This window comes from Lissotriton vulgaris, chromosome 2_1 (assembly GCF_964263255.1).
Source record: "Lissotriton vulgaris chromosome 2_1, aLisVul1.2, whole genome shotgun sequence".
Taxonomy (NCBI): Eukaryota; Metazoa; Chordata; class Amphibia; order Caudata; family Salamandridae; genus Lissotriton; species Lissotriton vulgaris.
The window spans coordinates 2,033,701,798-2,033,720,301 of NC_141687.1; the positions used below are offsets into that span (position 1 = coordinate 2,033,701,798).

Consider the following 18,504-nt stretch of genomic DNA (forward strand, 5'->3'; position numbering starts at 1 on the left):
CCGACTCGACGTAGGACGCGGAAGGTCATCGTCCTTCTTCTCTGCCACAGAACCTGCTGGGTTGGCTCCGAGCCTCCCTCCCTTACGGGAGCTGGAGCATCCCCTGACCAGCTTTGTGCAATTTACGAAGCCCAACACTCCATCTTTGGGCAGCCTGACTCCACTGGCGTTCCTTCAGGCCCCGCAGACTCGGCTGGGGGCTCTAGGCCTTCGATGCCGGCGGCTCAGGCCTCGGCTCCGCAGGGCTCCCAGGGATCTAGGCTTGGATCTGGATCGGCGCCAGTTGACCTCACAAGACCTCCCCTGGCACTGATTCCTCTGTCGACGCCTCGCCGCCTCCGACGCTGGTTGTGTCCCCGGCCGGTGTCTACCCCAGCCTCCCCTTCAACTTGAACACGGAGCCGGACCGGCATCGACCGATGCCAGTACCAGTGCCTTACCACTGTTCTATCCTGGCATTCCTTTTTGCCCTGAGTGGCAGCCAGAGGATTGTGAAGAGGTCTGGGAGTGGTATGTGCACCCTCTAGCTAGAAGAGCCGGACTGGAGAGAGGAGTTGGGAGATGTCAGTGGTCTGGATACTTCCCCAGACCTTGGTAAACTTTCTCCCTCTACCGTGGCCACAGAGGAGGCAGCCTCCTACTCTTTGGTGTTGCATAGGGCCGCTGGTGCCTGAGGCCTTTGGCTTTGAGCTTCCTATGGTAGCAGTCAGGACTAACCTCCTGACTGATGTGCTTCAGCCAGCAGCGGCATCTTCGGAGCCCATGCCGCCGTTCAATGAGGCCCTCACCGACATCCTTCTGGGCACTTGGTCCAAGCCCAGCAAAGGGGCTCCTGTGGATAGAATGATTGCCCGACGCCACCGCCCGGCCCCAGGCGACCCCATTTTCTTCTCCGAACACCCTAACCCTTAGAGATTGGTGGTCCAAGCCTCAACATCCGAAGGTTTGTTCCCTACTGCTCCCCCAGATGTATTTTTCTGCCAGCTTAGGACTTCTGTCGGTAAACACCGCATGGCTCTTGGGCCGCTACACCCACTTTTTGTGGGACATGGTTGCGCAAGCGCTGCCACAGTGCCCAAAGGGGGCCCAGACTGTACGCTCCTGTGTGGTTGCAGAGGGAAGAGGTGCAGCGAAGCTCGCCATTCGATGTGGCTGGATACTGCAAACTCACTAGGTAGAACGATTTCTACCTCAGTATCCTTGAGATGCTACGCCTGGGGGGTGAGGTCCACTGGCTTTTCAGGGGATGTCCATTCTATCCTTTTGGACATGCCCTTTGATGGCAGTCACCTGTTTGGCGACAAGGCAGACAGTGCACTTGAGCGCTTTAAAGGCTACGACCAGATTCTTGAGCCCCGCTGCCACCTCTCGCTCCATTCAGTCCGCCTTTTGCCTCTTTCTTGGGTATGGAAAGCTGCCCCACCACGTTCCACCCAGGGCCACAGGCAAGAGCAAGCCGCTCGACCTCTGCACAGCCAGGGACATGGGAACCAGCACCATGGGTCTTGGGCCAGCAGGCAGGCCAATCCACCAGTGCTCCCTATGCATCAGCTTCCAAGCCTTCCTAGTACGACCTGTCAGGGCCACCAGTTTACAGTGGGTAACAGGATTTACCATCACCTCTCCCACTGGCATATCATCACGCCGGACCGGAAGATTTGCAGATAGTCTGAAGGGGCTACTCCCTCCCCTTTGAGACTACCCCTCTCTCCATGCCACCAATACTCCATCACATGTTGGAGGATCACTTTGCCCTTCTCTGTCAGGAAGTTGCGGCTCTCTTGGCCAAGGGAGCCATCAAGCGTATTCCTGTGCCAGAAGCAGGTCCCGGATTTTATTCCCACTACTTTCTGATGCCCAAGAAGGACAAAGGCCTGCATTCTATCGTGGATCTCAGGGACGTCAACCTCTTCCTCCAGAAGGAGAAGTTCAAAATGTTGACATTTGCTCAGGTTTTTTCTGCCCTCGACCCTTAAGTCTGGATAGTAGCGTTGGACTTGCAGGACGCTTATTTCCACATCCCCGTCCTGCTGGCCCACAGGTGTTACCTACGGTTTACGGTAGGCCACGAGCATTTTCAGTTTAATGGGCTTGCCTTTGACCTTACGAGCGCCCCTTGGGTGTTGATAAAATTGATGGTGGTGGTCACATCTCACCTGCGCAGATCAGGCATTCCAGTCTTCCCCTTTCTGATAGATACATCTGCCAGTGGATTCCTCACCTTGTGAATATCCCCTTGCGTCGGCAACATTCGGAAATTCTTTTTGTAGCTTCGCGCCGACGTGGACTTGGACGTCATAGAGACAAGGCATCGCACGCGACTCCGCTGACGTCACCGAAACCCATAATAGGCCCACGCCGGCGTGATGACATCAGTTCCCTTTTTTCCGCATCGTTGACGCTAACGGTTTTGGGGAATCTCAGTAGCTTTCTAGTGACTTTGTTGCTATTTCCTTCGTTTTTCTGCTTCTTTGTTTCATGACGATGTCGACAAAGAAGACTGGCTTCAATCCCTGCAAGGAATTCGGGAAGATGATGTCCATCACGGACACGCACGAGGACTGCTTATGGTGCTTAAGCTCTGATCATGATGTGGATGGGTGTTCATCTTGTCGAAAGATGAACCCGAAGGCCCTGCGGGAAAGAGAATCCAAGCTCCTGGTGGCGAAGTTGAAGGCTGACAAAGGTAGGAAGTCTTCACGATCTCGTTTGAGAAGGGCGAGGTCGAGATCGAAGTCAAGATCTAGATCTCGAGAGGAGTCGACCTCGAAGTCCTCAACGAAACATGCTTCAAAATCAAGAAGGAAGCATAAGAAGAGGAGACATGAGTCCCGACGTCACTCGGGAAAGGACTCGGACTCAAGACCGAAGTCGCCAAAGAAGGTTCGATCGAAGGTGATCCCACCGCATGATGCTTCGAATCGGTAAGGTGAGGCTTCGCCTTCGGAGTCGCAGGTGCAGTCGCCGACTCCGGCTTCCGATCCGTCTCCGGCGCCGTCCCCGGCCCGAGAGGAAGAAGAAGTTCAGGTGGAAGGGGAATCTGTGCCTGTGGAGGAGCCGGATTCGTTCCCACCTCAAGTCCAGCCTGAGGGTGTTCAGCCACCTTTTCCTGCCCCAGGCCAAGACCCATCAGCGTTTTTGAACGCAATGTATGGCGTCTTTACGAGGGCTTGGTACCCCTCTGGAGCACCTTCAGGTCCCATGGGTCCACCGGCCTACAATTTGGGGGTGCCACAGTCCTATGCCCCAGCTCCATTTATGCCGGCCCCGACGCCGCCATGGCAATACACGGCTCCGCCGAAGTCGTCGACGCCGGTCCCGGCGTCGCCCGCTCCATGTCGACCTCGAGTACAACCCACTGGGCCATCGGATTCGATACCGACGTCGGTTCCGGCTCCGTTGGAGTCGATGGTGGATTCAGTGGAGAGGCGTGTTAAGAAGAGGTCCAGGAAGGAGGCACAACACCTTTTGGAGGAGCAGAGATATGTTGACTCTCATCCTGATGTGGAGGAAGGTGAACTAGAAGAAGACTGCTTTGAAGACCTGGCAGATGGTAGTGGCCAGGATTTTTCCCCGGAATGGGAGATACCATCAGGTTCAGGTGCACCTTCAAAGGACGTCCAGCCTTATCATGTAGTAATGAGGAAGGCTGCGGGACTTCTTAATTTGACTTTGCCACCAGTTGAATCTAAGTCTAATCTTCTTACTGAGGTCCTACACTCGCCTAGTTCGGTGGTGGAACTGTTGCTTCCGTTTAATGAGGCTTTAACAGAGCCTATTATGGAGGTGTGGAAAAAGCCTCTAACTGCTCCGGCTGTTTCCAAAAGTGTGGCAAGACGATACAGGGTTGCACCCAGAAGACCCTGCCTTTTTAACATCTCATCCTTCTCCTGAGAGCCTGGTCATTCAGGCAGCATGTTCAAAAAAGTATTTGAGTGCGTTTCTCCAAGTGCCTGGGGATAAGGAGGCCAAGAAACAAGATCAGGTGGCCAAAAAGACTTTCTCCTCGGCAAGTATGGCATTGAAGTCCACTAATGCCACTTGTCTCATGGGGAGATATGTGCACTCACTTATGGATTCAATGCGTTCTTTGGCTCCTAAGATTCCTGATGGAAGTAGGAGTGATTTTGAGGAAGTGTTGTCTGAGGCTCAAGCGGCTGCACGCCAAGTAATACAAAGCGGATTGGACACTGCTGATTCTATGGCTAGCATCATGGGCACTGCGGTTGCCACGAGAAGGTCGGCTTGGCTAAAATCATCAGACTTTTCTGTAGATGTTCAAGCAGCTTTATTGGATCTGCCATTTGATGGTGTTGGTCTCTTTGGCAAAAAGGCTGATACTGCCTTAGAGAGGTTTAAGGACAGAAGAGCTACTGCCAAATCTTTAGGTCTTCAGATCAGAGGTTCTTCGGCCAGGATATTCAGAGGTTTTGGACACTCTTCCTTTCGCAATTATCAACAAGGTCAGCAGCAGCAACGACAACAGCAGCAGCAGAATACCTTGTACAGATCTTACAGGGGAAAGCAAAGAGCTTGTCCTCGTGGACGTCAGGCCTCTTCCTCCTCCGCCTCCTCCCACTCCCCAGCCACAGAAAAGCAGCCCTAGATCCGCCATTCAAGATCATGCGGGTCCGGTGGGGGGTCGGCTTACCCACTTTCTACGGGTTGGGAATCGGTTACATCAGATCTTTGGGTTCTCAATCTTGTAGAAAATGGGTATGCCCTTCCTTTTCGGGAATTCCCTCCCAATTACCCTCCTTGCCAAGGTTTCTGCACGGAGGAACATCTGTTGCTTCTACAGGGGGAAGTGCAGACTCTATTAAGAAAGGGTGCGATAGAGGTGGTTCCAGAGCAGGAAAGGGGTCAGGGATGCTACTCCCGGTATTTCCTGATTCCCAAGAAGGATGGCAGACTTCATCCAATCCTGGATCTCAGGATCTTGAATCTCTATCTGAAACAAGAGAAATTCAAGATGCTCACCCTTGCGCAGGTTCTTCAAGCTCTGCTGGAAGAAGACTGGATGGTGTCGCGTGACTTGCAGGATGCCTATTTTCACATCCTAATCCTGAAGTCGCACAGGAAGTATCTCCGTTTTATGGTGGGGTCGCAACACTATCAGTTTGCGGTCCTTCCTTTTGGAATTACTACTGCGCCTCGAGTCTTTACCGAGGTGATGGCGGTGGTGGCAGCACATCTCAGAAGGTCGGGGATTCCAGTATTCCCCTATTTGGATGACTGGCTGATAAAAGCAGAGTCATCAGCGAGAGTGCTCCAACATCTGCAAGAGACAACCCAGTTGTTGTACAGGTTGGGTTTTTCGATAAATGTACCCAAGTCTCACCTGGTGCCCTCCCAGCGCATCCTGTTCATAGGTGCTGTACTGGACACAACTGTATGTCGTGCATTCCCTCCTCCTCAAAGGATTCGCGTCATTCAGGAAATTATTCCTTTATTTTACAATGGAGCGGTCGTTCCAGTCCTGAAGGTCCTTCGCCTGCTCGGTCTGATGGCTTCATGCATTCTGTTAGTCAACCATGCACGCTGGCACATGAGGGCACTCCAGGGGTACCTCCGCAGACAGTGGTATCAGCACAACGGAGATCTCAGGGAGTCAGTGAGGATCTCCAGAGAAGCTGCAGTGGATCTGACTTGGTGGGGCGTGGAAGGCAACCTGTCTCAGTGGAAGCCTTTTCAACTACCTCTTCGGGTGGCCACAGTAACAACGGATGCATCCACTCTAGGGTGAGGTGCTCATCTGGGGGACCTGGAGGTCAAGGGTCTGTGGTCTCCAGAGGAAAGGTTGCTTCATATCAACCTTCTGGAATTGCGGGCGATACGTTTGGCGCTCAAGGCCTACCTCCCTTCCCTTCGCAGTCGGTCAGTCCAAGTCCTGACGGACAACACGACCGCGATGTGGTACATCAACAAGCAGGGAGGAGTGGGGTCGCAGTGTCTCAGCAGGGAGGCTCTGCGGCTCTGGTCCTGGGCTCAGGACCATCAGATTTGTCTGATGGCAAATCATCTGGACGGAGTTCTGAACGTTCGTGTGAATACTCTCAGTCGACAATTCTCGGCCGACCACGAGTGGAGGCTCCATCCAGAGGTAGTTCACGACATCTTTCAGATGTGGGGAACTCCTCGGGTGGACCTGTTTGCCACTCACGAGAATGCTCACTGCCCGTCTTTTTGCAGTCTCCAGTATCCGATGCAAGGAGCCTTGGGGGACGCGTTTCAGTTGAGTTGGGGAAGACAACTCCTTTACGCGTTTCCTCCCATACCTTTGTTTCCTCGGGTTCTGAGGAAGATTCGCCAAGACCGGGCCCAAGTCATATTGGTCGCCCCGGATTGGCCAATAAGGGTGTGGTACACATATCTTCTCCACCTCTCCTCTCACCCGCTGCTCCATCTCCCTCTCAGGGCAGACCTCCTCTCTCAGATGGAGGGGCAGGTTTTACACCCCCACCTCCAGACATTACACCTTCATGCCTGGAGATTGAACGGGGCAACCTGAATTCCTATTCCCTCCCCCACGATGTGGTGGATGTCATATTATCGGCTAGGCGTGACTCCACTAAATCCATTTATTCTTACAGATGGTCTAAATTTGTCACCTGGTGTGGAGAGAAATCTGTAGACCCTTTGAAAGCTCATTTATCTGATATTCTCCAGTTTGCTCTCTCTTTGGCACAGCAATGGCTTGCGGTTGCCACAGTCAAGGGTTATCTCTCGGCCTTGTCGGCATTTCTATGTTTGCCGGACCAGCCGTCTCTTTTCAAATATCCTGGACTTTTAAGGTTTTTGAAGGGTCTCACTAATACATTTCCTCCTACTCCCTTTATTGTGCCTCAATGGGACTTAAATCCTGTCTTAACATACTTGATGGGTGCTCCCTTTGAGCCCTTACACAAGTGTCCTATGAGGCTTTTGACTTTTAAGACAGTCTTCCAGGTTGCAATTACCTCGGCAAGGAGGGTAAGTGAGCTTCAAGCTATTAGTTCCAAGCCCCCATTCCTGACCATTCATGCTGAACGAATGGTTCTTAGGACTAGGGCTGCTTTTCTCCCTAAGGTGGTGACTCCCTTACACCTAGGACAATCTATTACCCTCCCTACCTTTTATCCTCCACCACACCCTTCCAAGGAGGAGGAGAGGTTACACCGACTGGACCCTAGGAGGGCGGTGAGCTTTTACCTGGACAGAACTAAAGACTGTTGAGTGGATGACCAGCTCTTCATTGGGTTTGCTGGCTGCAAAAAAGGAAAAGCGGTTCATAACAGAACTCTTTCAAGATGGATCATCCTCTGTATAAAGATCTGCTACTCTTTGGCCGGTAAGGAGCCTCCAGAGGGTATAAGGGCTCATTCTACAAGAGCTAAGTCGTCAACCTCTGCTTTGTCTAGAGGTGTTCCTGTAGAGGATATTTGTAGGGCCGCAACTTGGTCCTCCCTCCACACTTTCACGAAGCATTACTGCTTGGATACCGAGGTGAGGAGGGATGGCCACTTTGTGCGCTCTGTCCTCCAGGATTTTCTTGTATAGGAGAGTGGACACCCTCCTCCGGGAGTGGGGACTGCTGTGGGACTCTATTCACAAGGTGATGAATCCACTGGCAGATGTATCTATCAGAAGAACAAGTTACTTACCTTCGGTAACGCTTTTTCTGGTAGATACAGTATCTGCCTGTGGATTCCTCACTGACCCACCCGCCTCCCCGTTGTCCACTCTTCTATACCAGAGTAACTGTATTGTATTTGTTTTATGGTCAAAGAAAATGTGTTATTTCAGATGTTTTCTTACATTTGCTTCACACTGTGTGTGTTATCTTGACTATTGTGTACTGTGTATACTATGTATATATATACTGTCATTGGTCTTTCCGTGTGCCTCGAAGGCTTGGAAAAAAAAGCGGAACTGATGTCATCACGCCGGCGTGGGCCTATTAAGGGCGTCGGTGACGTCAGCGGAGTCGCGTGCGATGCCGTGTCTCTATGACGTCCAAGTTCACATCGGCATGAAGCTACGAAAAGAATTTCCGAATGTTGCTGACGCAAGGGGATATTCACAAGGTGAGGAATCCACAGGCAGATACTGTATCTACCAGAAAAAGCGTTACCGAAGGTAAGTAACTTGTTCCTCTCGATGACTGGATGTTGAAGGCGAGCTTGCACCAGGCTGTCGTCTCCCACATCCAGACTTCAGCAGTCCTACTGCACTCGCTAGGGTCACGGTCAACGTGCTGAAGTCACACCTGATTCCCTTTCAGAAGCTCCTTTTCAACGGGGCAGTTCTGGATACAGCGCAGTTTCGGGCTTATCCTCCCAAACAGCGAGTCCGGGATATTCGGGCTATGATACTGATGTTTCAGCCTCTATTCCAGATTTCGGTGAGAACGACCCTGAGGCTACTGGGCCTCAAGGCCTCCTGCATACTGCTGGTGGACCATGCCAGGTGGCATATCCGGGCTCTGCAGTGGGACCTGAAGTTCCAGTGGACGCAGCATCAGGGGAATCTTTCCAATTACATACAGATCTTGGAGGACACTGCACTCCAATTGAAGTGGTGGCTAACAAACCAGAATTGGGTTGCAGCAGATCCCTCTCCCTTCCCCAACCTGAGTTCACAGTGGCGACAGATGCTTCACTTCGTGGTGGGGCGGCCACATGGGGAGGTGGAGATCAGAGGCTTCTGATCTCCAGCGGAGTCCGGGCTCCACATCAACCTTCTTGAGCTCTGGGCGATTCGTCTTGCACTGAAGGCATTCCTTCCCTCTGTCAGAGGAGGAGTAGTGCAGGTGTTCACGGACAACACCACCGGCATGTGGTATTGCAACAAACATGGCGGCTGGAGTCGTGGCCCCTTTGTCAAGAGGCTCTTTGCCTTTGGACATGGCTGGAACATCAAGGCATATCCCTGGTGGTTCAACACCTGGCAGGTTCCTTGAACACCAGGACGGACAAACTCAGCTGTGAGTGCCTGATGTATCTTTACTGGGAGGTGGTGCAAGGTCTCTTTTAGCAGTGAGGAGAGCCACTGAAGAGAACGCGCAATGTCAGCTGTTCTGCATGTTGAAATTACCATGGCGGCAGTCACTCAGTGACGCTTTTCATGGCGGGTGGAATTTCGGTCTTCTATACGCCTTTCTGCCTTTACCAATTCTGCCCAGATTGCTGAAGAAGATCAAGCGCAACTGGGCCCAAGTCATTCTTGTGACTCTCAAATTGGGCACAAAGAGTCTGGTATTCCAAGAGGTTTAAGAGTTCCACTCAAACCACTGCTATGCAAGAATAATCAAAAATTTGTCGAACGCTGGTACGCCATACTCAATAAGTGTTCTTTAGATTTAATTTTACTCATAATTAAAGAAGAACTATCTAGAGTATTAGAGGACCTCAACAAAGAAATTGCACAATCAAAAAGTGAATTACAAACAATGATCGAACAAGACAATTGGCAAAAAACATTGGCAGACATCAATCAACAACTAGAAAAATACACAGAAGAGATTAACGAACAAAAAGTTTGTAAATACAAGAAAGATACTATTGATTATAAAATGGGAGAGGTCTACTACTGGACTGAGGTATATGCTAGAAGACGTCAGAACAGGCTATATACTAATAACACTGAAACTGAGACGTCCTCCTCTGAGGGAGAATCTCCAACAACCAGACAAAAAGGTGTAGAAGACACAGCAATAGCACCAATATCTTCACATTCAACAGGACAATATCATACAAGCAGAACATAACCAAGAAACAGATCAACAACTTAAACATTTGAGACTCAAAAGCAATTATCAAGCACCCATAAGTCACAAGACATTGGACACTTTTGAAACACTAGTGAGTAATGATATCAACAAATTTGATTTTAAGAAACGTACCAATTTCCAGAACCTTTCTAAAAAAGAACTTAACACATTGAGGAAGATATCACAGAATACTGAAATTATTTGCCAGAAGGCAGATAAAAGTGGCGCCGTGGTACTAATGGACACCAGCTTTTATTCAAATCAAGTTAACGCTCATGTTAATGATTCTGAGATATTATTTCCGTTAGGATACAACCCAACACAAAAATTCCAAGAACAATTATCTCAGATCTTAACTAAAGCATATGAGGATGGAACAATATCAGACAAAACCAAAAAGTTTCTCACTAAGCAATACCCAAGAACCCCCACAATTTATATGCTTCCTAAATGTAAATGTGTAAATGTGTTTGTATTTATATAGCGCCCTCTACCCAGAGGTCTCGTAGTGCTGTATTCATACCGCTGTGGAACCCTTCCTGGCTTTCCTGTGAGAAGTCCACTCCTGGGCACCCCCAAGGTGAAGCCAGGCATCCAAGCGCTGCTGGGGCCGTTGTGGAGATTAAGCAAGCTATTGCCCAGAGTCACAGAGTGGGACCCATGATTAGACTAGGCACCGAGGCGAGAATTATCAGGTCCAGGGAGATTGAGTCCAAGAGCCGCCGAGGCGTGAATTGAACCCTGGTCCCAGGCCAGACTTCTGCATCAGGGTCTGCCGCTCTAACCATTTAGCCACGCTTCTCCTAAAATACACATGGACCATAAATAACCACCTTTTCGACCTATCGTCAATACAAGAGGGAGCGTCCATGAACCAATAGGTCAATTCTGAGACGCACATTTAAAAGATTTTGTTATTGAACCTTAAACTCACGTGAAAGATATCACTGATTTTTTGACAAAAATCGAACAGATTACTCTACCTGACAATGAAGAAGTATAGCTATGTACCATAGACTTAAAATCGCTCTATAAATCGATCCCACACAGTTTGGGCATAGAAGCAGTTGAAGCGACATTACTACAATCTCAACTTGACCAAAACTTTCAGCTATTCCTTAAGGAACTCCTAACCTTCACGCTATACCAAAGCTACTTTAAGTGGAAAGACAAATATTATCTACAGCTCACAGGCACATCTATGGGCAATTGCGCAGCGCCATACTACGCTAATATTGTCATGAACAAATTTGAGACAAGTCACATCCTGAGTCTGGAACACTGGAAAAAGCATGCACAGATGTTCTTACGCTACATTAACGATATAATTGTGCTGTGGCAGGGCCCTTATACAATCTCAAGTGTTGTGATTGGATAGTGTTAGGGCTAGGGTTCCCATTGGCTGAAGGGGTCACCTGATTACTAGGGCGTCTCAACCCGGGCGTCGAGGCTAAGGGCGGAGAGGACAAGGGTAGTTGCCTGTTTGGGCCTGTTAAGGGCGCAGAGGACAAGGGTAGTTGCCTGTTTGGGCCTGTTCAAGACTGGTCGGGACTAGGGCCAGAAATGCTGCCCTTTTTCTCATTTAACAATACCCAGCCTACACCATCCACAACCACAAACAGAGCAACACACTCACACCAAATATACACCACGCAAAACACTATGCACAGATTAATGTACCAGCTTGCACCACCAACCCAACCAAACCACATCTACACACCCTACTATCTCAACTACCACACATATCCACCATCACCCACAAACAGTACATAACTCTATCCTATACCACTAACCAATACACTCATTACTAACACAACGCCAATCAACACCATAAATAACTACATCCCACTCAGACACACTCTCCCTGCTATAATTACACCTAACAGTCCACCTTTTATCACTAAAAAATATATAATGATCCTTCCATCAGTTGACTTAAAAAAACATTATTTTTTTTAAATCCTTCACTCTTTTATCCCTCCACTATCCTTTTTCTATAAAAATGAACAGACTAACATGTTCACTTCTCAAATTCCATATTCCATATTCAATTATACTAATATACTGCCCAAATAACTGAATAACATATCTACTACTCAAATTACTTCATATTTATACTATTTTCAACACTAATCCTTTATGGGTATCTACCGCTTTGCCTCCATCGTCGTTCAAGTGTCTATTCACGGTTTTTGTCTCCTCTGTTTTCTATGTCTCATGTAATGTATATGTCTTATTATGTGATTTTAATGAAAATTCATGGTGTAGTTTTGAAAAAAAATCAATTAGATTTTGGAAATATAGCAATATGAAATATAAGCAATAACTGCAAAACAATCTTTTGACCAATAAATAAAAAAATAATAAATATCTTTGATCTAATTTGATGATTGTCCTTTACATGTGGGTTGTTAAATGGTTTTTTAGTTAAATGTCATTAGTGTGTTATAACTTGTCTATAAACCTTTACCTAAGTTACTGACGGTCTATGATCTCACGTTTTTTGCGTTCTTTTTCCAACACTTTTTTGTGTGCAGGCGTAAAGCCTTGACTTTGGACGAGTTTGTGTATATTAGATTTTAATGAGTGTGGGCCCTCATACAGACATACCTTATTTCCATTTGATTCCCCTGATGAAGTGCCCAATAGGCACGAAATGCATTGGGATCATCGTGTAATGCGAATTGAAATTCAGTTAATTGAGTAAAGCACTGTAACATGTGTTTTGCAACATTTACAGAAGAATACAGATATATGAAATAAAATCAATACAATTCAAGAAAACATTTCTTATTCTTCCAACTTTATTTTTAATTATAATTGGATACATTGAAAAGACTTATATAATCGCAGTGGCGATTCTTCAAAGCAGAGCCCAGAGGTTGAAGCTCTAAGATTAGAGGACGCATTTATTTAATTGACATTCAACACTTTAAGGTCTGCAAAGTGATAGCTCCGTGGCACGCAACAGAGCAACAAATTACTCACAATAGCTTGTGCGCAATCACACCCTTGTTCGGATTCCAAGCTCTTAAACATGGCCATCGATCCTCCGATCAGACTGCCTCTTCGGGAGGATCTTCTGTCGCAGCAGCAGGGGACGGTCCTCCACCCGAATCTGTCCAGCCTCCACCTCCATTCGTGGAGATAGAGCGGCATCAGCTGACAGCTTTTGACCTTCCTTCTAAAGTCTGTAATGTTATCTTGGCAGCCAGGCGTTCCTCCACCAAAATGGTATACGCCTGTAGATGGAACCAATTTGTGGCATGGTGCACAGCAAAGGCCGTGGATCCCCTCTCTGCTCCTCTTTCAGAGGCTCTTCTCTTCATTCTTTCTTTGGCCCAGCAGGGCTCTGCTCTGGACACTCTTAAGGCTTTCTTTTGGCCATGTCTGCCTTTCTTCGCCTTCCTGGTCAGCCTTCTTTTTCAAGTCCCCTATTATAAATAGATTTCTTAAGGGCATTGCTCATCTTTTTCCTCCTATTCCTTTTGTAATGCCCCAGTGGTACTTGAATCTTGGTTTGACTTCTCTTCTGTGTGCTACATTCAAGCCACTACATAATTGTCCTCTCAGACTCTTGGCTTTAAAGACTGCCTTTCTGTTTGCCATCACCTCTGCTCGCAGGGTGATTGAGCTTCAGGCTCTGTCTTCTAAACCTCCTTTCCTTGCTGTCCATCTGGACATGGTTCTCCTCCCAACTAGACCTTCTTTTCTTCCCAAAGTGGTTACCTCTTTCCACATAGGAGACACCGTCACTTTGCCCACCTTCCTCCCACCCCTGCATCCTTCCAAGGAGGAGGAAAGACGCCATGGTTTGGATCCAAAACGTGCATTATCCTTTTATCTGAATCACACAAAACAATTCCAGGTGGACCATCAACTGTTTGTTGGCTATGTGGGCGCAAGAAAGGTTAGGCTGTACAAAAATGGACCATGTCTCGATGGGTCATGCTTGGCATTAAAATTTGCGATTCCTTGATGAAAAAGGAGCCTCCTTTAGGACTGGGCACCCATTCCACCAGGGCGATGGCAGCCACCGCTGCTTTAGGACGTCGAGTCCCCTTAGTGATATCTGTCAGGCAGCCATGTGGGCATCACTACACATGTTCCCTAAACATTACTGCCTGGATAGTCAAGTCCAGAGAGACTGTTTCTTTGACCGTTCAGTTCTCCAGGGCTTTCTGGTGTGAACTTGGTTCATTGACCCACCTCCAAGATTGGCATTGCTGGGTTATCTATTGTAAGGTAAGGAATCTATAACTAATAGTCTCTTTCAGATAAACAAGTTACTTACCTTCTGTAACAATATATCTGTAAGAGAGACATATATTAGTTCTAGTTCCTTACCGCCCTACCCATCCTCCGCCTTCTGCGAACTGACATCTAGAATAAGGGACTCCCTTTCAGGGCCCTAGGTTTGTATACCAGTGGTCAGTGTCTCGCATGGATCTGCACTTCTGGCGTGGAATGTCGTGTAAAGAAGTGATGTAAGCGTGCAGGGGCGGCGTCTTGATACCCCGGTTTTATTCCGGTGATCAAGACACCAAAGACGAACGCTGAGTTGACCTGCGCCACCTATCGATGCGCAGGGGTACTGCTGAAGAAAAATTCTCTGGATGCAGTCTGACACCTCGGGGTAATTCTTAGGTAAGGAATCTATAACTAATACATGTCTCTTACAGATATACTGTTACCGAAGGTAAGTAACTTGTTCTTTGCACTCATTCAGAATGGCTAATATATGTACGAATCTAACCATAGGAATTCATATATTTTGTATTGTAGGGAAAAAACATGTACTGGCATAGAATAAAACATTTTCCCTGTGCCTATAGTTTTTTATAGTGGTGCCCCTAGCATTATAAGGTCTGTGGGAAATAATTGCATTCCATCTATCATTCAGCTTTAAGTACTCACCGAATGTCCTGTTTCTTTTTAAGTTGTTGGGCGCTACTGCCGTAGAAGACAAGTTGCAAGAAGGGGTACCGGAGACCATCACCAGTTTGCTAATGGCTCACATAAAACTCTGGATTCTAACAGGAGACAAGCAAGGCAAGTCCATCAGATTTTGTTGTCATCTTTGAAAACTTGTAATGATATATTTTTGATGTATTCTTCAATGAAATTTGATGTCTCAAAAGGGCACTCTGCTTGGGGTTCTCGGTTCGATAAAGAAACCTATTTCAATTTAATTTTTTTCTTTGAGTCAGACCACAACTGAGGTCAACAAATACAAGTACATAAAATAAAATGGTTATATTTGAAAGTATAGACATAACTATTTTACATTTATGTACTTGTATTTGTTGAGCTCGGTTGAGGTCTGAATCAAAAAAAAATTTCAATTGAAATTGAAACTCATAGTATTTTTTCTTCAGAGGTTTCTAGCATACTAAAATGAGAAAAAGGTTGGGCTGAAGTGAAAGGATAACTTAAATCTGTCCTTCATCTGAGACTGTCTCTCAAAAAAGGTTTCAATTTCATGTTTTACTGTAGATAGTATCGCGGCTGATGTGCATTTGTTTGGAATGATCCCAGAAAAATTAAGGAATACATTCTTGGAACCCACAAAACATGCTAATGGGATCAAAAATGTTTGCATGTTATTTTGTCCATGTGTTTTTTATTGTTTGTGCCATTTATGGGGGTACTCTGGTTTTGTGCGGGCTGGGTGGTTTTGCCTGTTTTGTTTTCTTTTCATTGCCTTTCGCTTTTGCTGCCTTGTTACTCTTTGCTATATATATATTCCAGGGTACATTGCACACACAGCTCCAGCAGCCTTGTTTAGTTTTGACGGTACTGGTTCAGACCAATGGCCATCATTATGTTGATTGGCAGATGGATTGCTAAGTGCTTGAAAGTATTTTATAGGGAACCTGAGGCCGTATTATACATAGAAAGTGCCCCAGGGGGGCACAATAAGCGTTTGCTCCCCCTTTTTGCACAACGAGGGATTTTACAAATCCTATGCTGGACAGCGCACACTCGCCTCTGCGCCATGGAACAAGGCTGTGTGTGGTGCAAGGTAGTCTGTGTGCATGCGCAGTAGATGACAGCAGCAGCAGGCCAATCGTAGTAGATATAGTTCTTCATTCTATTTTCTCCTTCGCACAAAGCAACCAAGTTATTTTAGATGCTGCTGTTCATGAAACAATTAGTACATCAGAGGCAGGCGTCAGTGCATCCGCAACCAACACACTTTGAAAGTAGGCAAAGAGGGTTCCAGGGATCCCCCAGGCAGCGTCGGGTTGGTAGCATGGGCACTCGGGCAATGCCTGAGGGGCCGGTATCCAATTTCCAGCTTGGGCTGCTTTTTTGGGCAGTCAGGGGGGCCGATTTGGGTGGTTTCTGCGTTGTTCGATGCCGCCAGTGGCCTTTGTGGAGGTAGATGGGAGCTCATTACCTCGCTCTTATCAACGGGTGTGTCACTCCCTTTATCTCGCTGGGCCCGCCCATTAATGTATGCATATTGTGTGGGGGCAGAGGGCCTGAGCAGAAGTTGCCTCACTTGTTTTCAGGTGTGATTCATCAATGTAAACGAATCCGTGCATTTTTTTACACCCCCCCTTTTTAAAAAAATTTCGACAAAGCACTGTTTTGCAGAAAAGAAATATGCAAATGTGGGCCACTTTTTTTTGCGTGCCCGGACCAATTTCTTATCCTAATCCAATCCTGCCCCCAGGTACCTCTTCTGCAGGCAGGTGCAGTTGCTCACCGCTCTGGCAGGTATCAGTGTACCTGCCAGGAGGGGTATCTCAGTCCCCTTTTATATCAGGGCTGTTGCAAATGCACAGTGAAAGGCGGGCCAGTGGCTTCAATGTGTAGGTCCGACTTTCACTAATATCATGCGTGAATCTAGAAAATAGTGCTGAGCTCCTGAGTAAGATCACTGGGCTCAGAAACGATTTTTTCTAAAAGATTGTCCATCACTTAAACCAAGGCATCACTTGTTCACAGTTTCGGACCCATACCACCCATCCACTAGCACACAGATAAAACAGACCACAGAGTTCTTAGCAGTAAGAAGAAGGAAAACCAACAGCCATATGCTGTACCAGGGCCAGAAGCATAGCTTTCATGAATGCTGCAGGTTGAATTGGCACAGGGGCCAGGAGAGTGTGGGGGACACTAAACCGCACTCCTCTCAGCTGGTGGCAGAGGCAAAGAGGCCCATTTTGATTGCCTGCATGAGAACTCATGGTACTATCGCAACGCCATTGCTCAAGTAGTTGCAAGAAAAGCATTTCATTCACATAAGGAAAGTGCACCAATGAAGAATTTAGCATTGTGTATGTATACTTTATGTATCTGACGTGGTCTGGATTCCGGAAGATAAAGGTATTCAATGGAATCGCAGGCAGGTCGCTCCCCATGCCACCACAGGGCCGCCAGCTGCCTCGTACCTGCTCCCTGCCACCCGCCTGTTTTCCCACTGTTTCCCGCTCCTTCCCGCCACTGCTTCCCTGCGTCCCCGCCCCCCTTCTCCCCATTGGACACCCCGCTCCCGCCTCCCAGCTGCTCTTCCATCCCTATCCCCCTCTTAAGGAGGGCGCGCAGTAGCGTAGGAGCGACCTCTGACCCTGCTCGCAGGCAGGTCGCTCCCAACGCCACCACATGGCAGCTAGCTGCCTCGTACCTGCTCGCTGCCACCCGCCTGTTTTCCCGTCGTTTTCTGCTCCTTCCTGCCGCTGCATCCTTGCGGCCCGCCCCTCTAATCCCCATTGGATGACCCGCACCCACCTCCCAGCTGCTCCTCCCTCCCTCACCCCCTCTTAAGGAGGCCGCACAGTGGCGTAGGAGCGACGTCTGACCCTGCTCGCAGGCAGGTTGCTCCCCACGCCACCACATGGCCGCCAGCTGCCTCGTACCTGCTCCCTGCCACCCGGCTGTTTTCCTGCTGTTTCCCACTCCTTCCCGGCGCTGCATCCCTGTGGCCCCGCCCCCACCTGCTCCCCATTGGACACCTCGCTCCTGCCTCCCAGCTGCTCCTCCCTCCCTATACCCCTCTTATGGAGGCCGTGCAACGGACGCGCTGCTGGCGTGCCAAAGGTGCAGCAAAGGCAAGCCCGTCTGCGCCCGTCCGCGCCTGGACCGCGCCCAACACCAGAACCCCTGGACCCCGCGAACGCCACAACACCAGACTCCGCTACGACGCCAGCACCCTCTACGCACTCAACGCCGGCCAAAACCACACCTGCTTCCAAGCCGCCCCGAAACTGACTCACAGACCTTTCTCCTGCAACACCTGCAGCTTCACCTGCGACAGAGCCACCAAACCTCCAAGGACTGGACCCAACTACCTCCGCTGCATACTCCTCATCACCCGCTCCGCACGCAAACACGCCGTCGAGCTCTGGGATCTGCTCGACACCTCCGCCCCAGACTTGGCCTTCCTGACCGAGACCTGGTGGAACGACTCCTCGGCGCCCGACATCGCCATAGCCATCCCGGACAGCTACAAGATCACCCGCAGGGATCGCTCCAACAGAATCGGAGGAGGAATAGCCATCGTCCACAAGTCCACCCTCAAGGCCGCCACCCATGCAGACGACACACTCAACACCGCCAACACCATCCTCAGAAGAACACTCATCTACAGACCCCCTGGACCCTGAGCTCAATTCAGCGACTCCATCGCCGACCTCGCCAGCGTCCACGCACTCGCCTCCACGGACTACAGCCTCCTCGGGGACCTGAATATCCATCTCGAGAACAACAACGACGCCAACTCCGCCACCCTGATCGACAACCTC

The 18,504-nt window shown here is 48.8% G+C and overlaps 1 protein-coding gene across 1 annotated transcript in view; it reads left to right on the forward strand.

Moving 5' to 3' along the window:
- ATP8B4 (ATPase phospholipid transporting 8B4 (putative)) overlaps positions 1–18,504 on the forward strand; it is a 3,619,152-nt gene that overhangs the window by 2,541,470 nt on the left and 1,059,178 nt on the right. Inside the window, exon 18 of the mRNA XM_086958264.1 lies at positions 14,692–14,803. Coding sequence (XP_086814390.1) covers positions 14,692–14,803 — 112 coding nt within the window. The remainder of the gene's footprint in view (positions 1–14,691; positions 14,804–18,504) is intronic.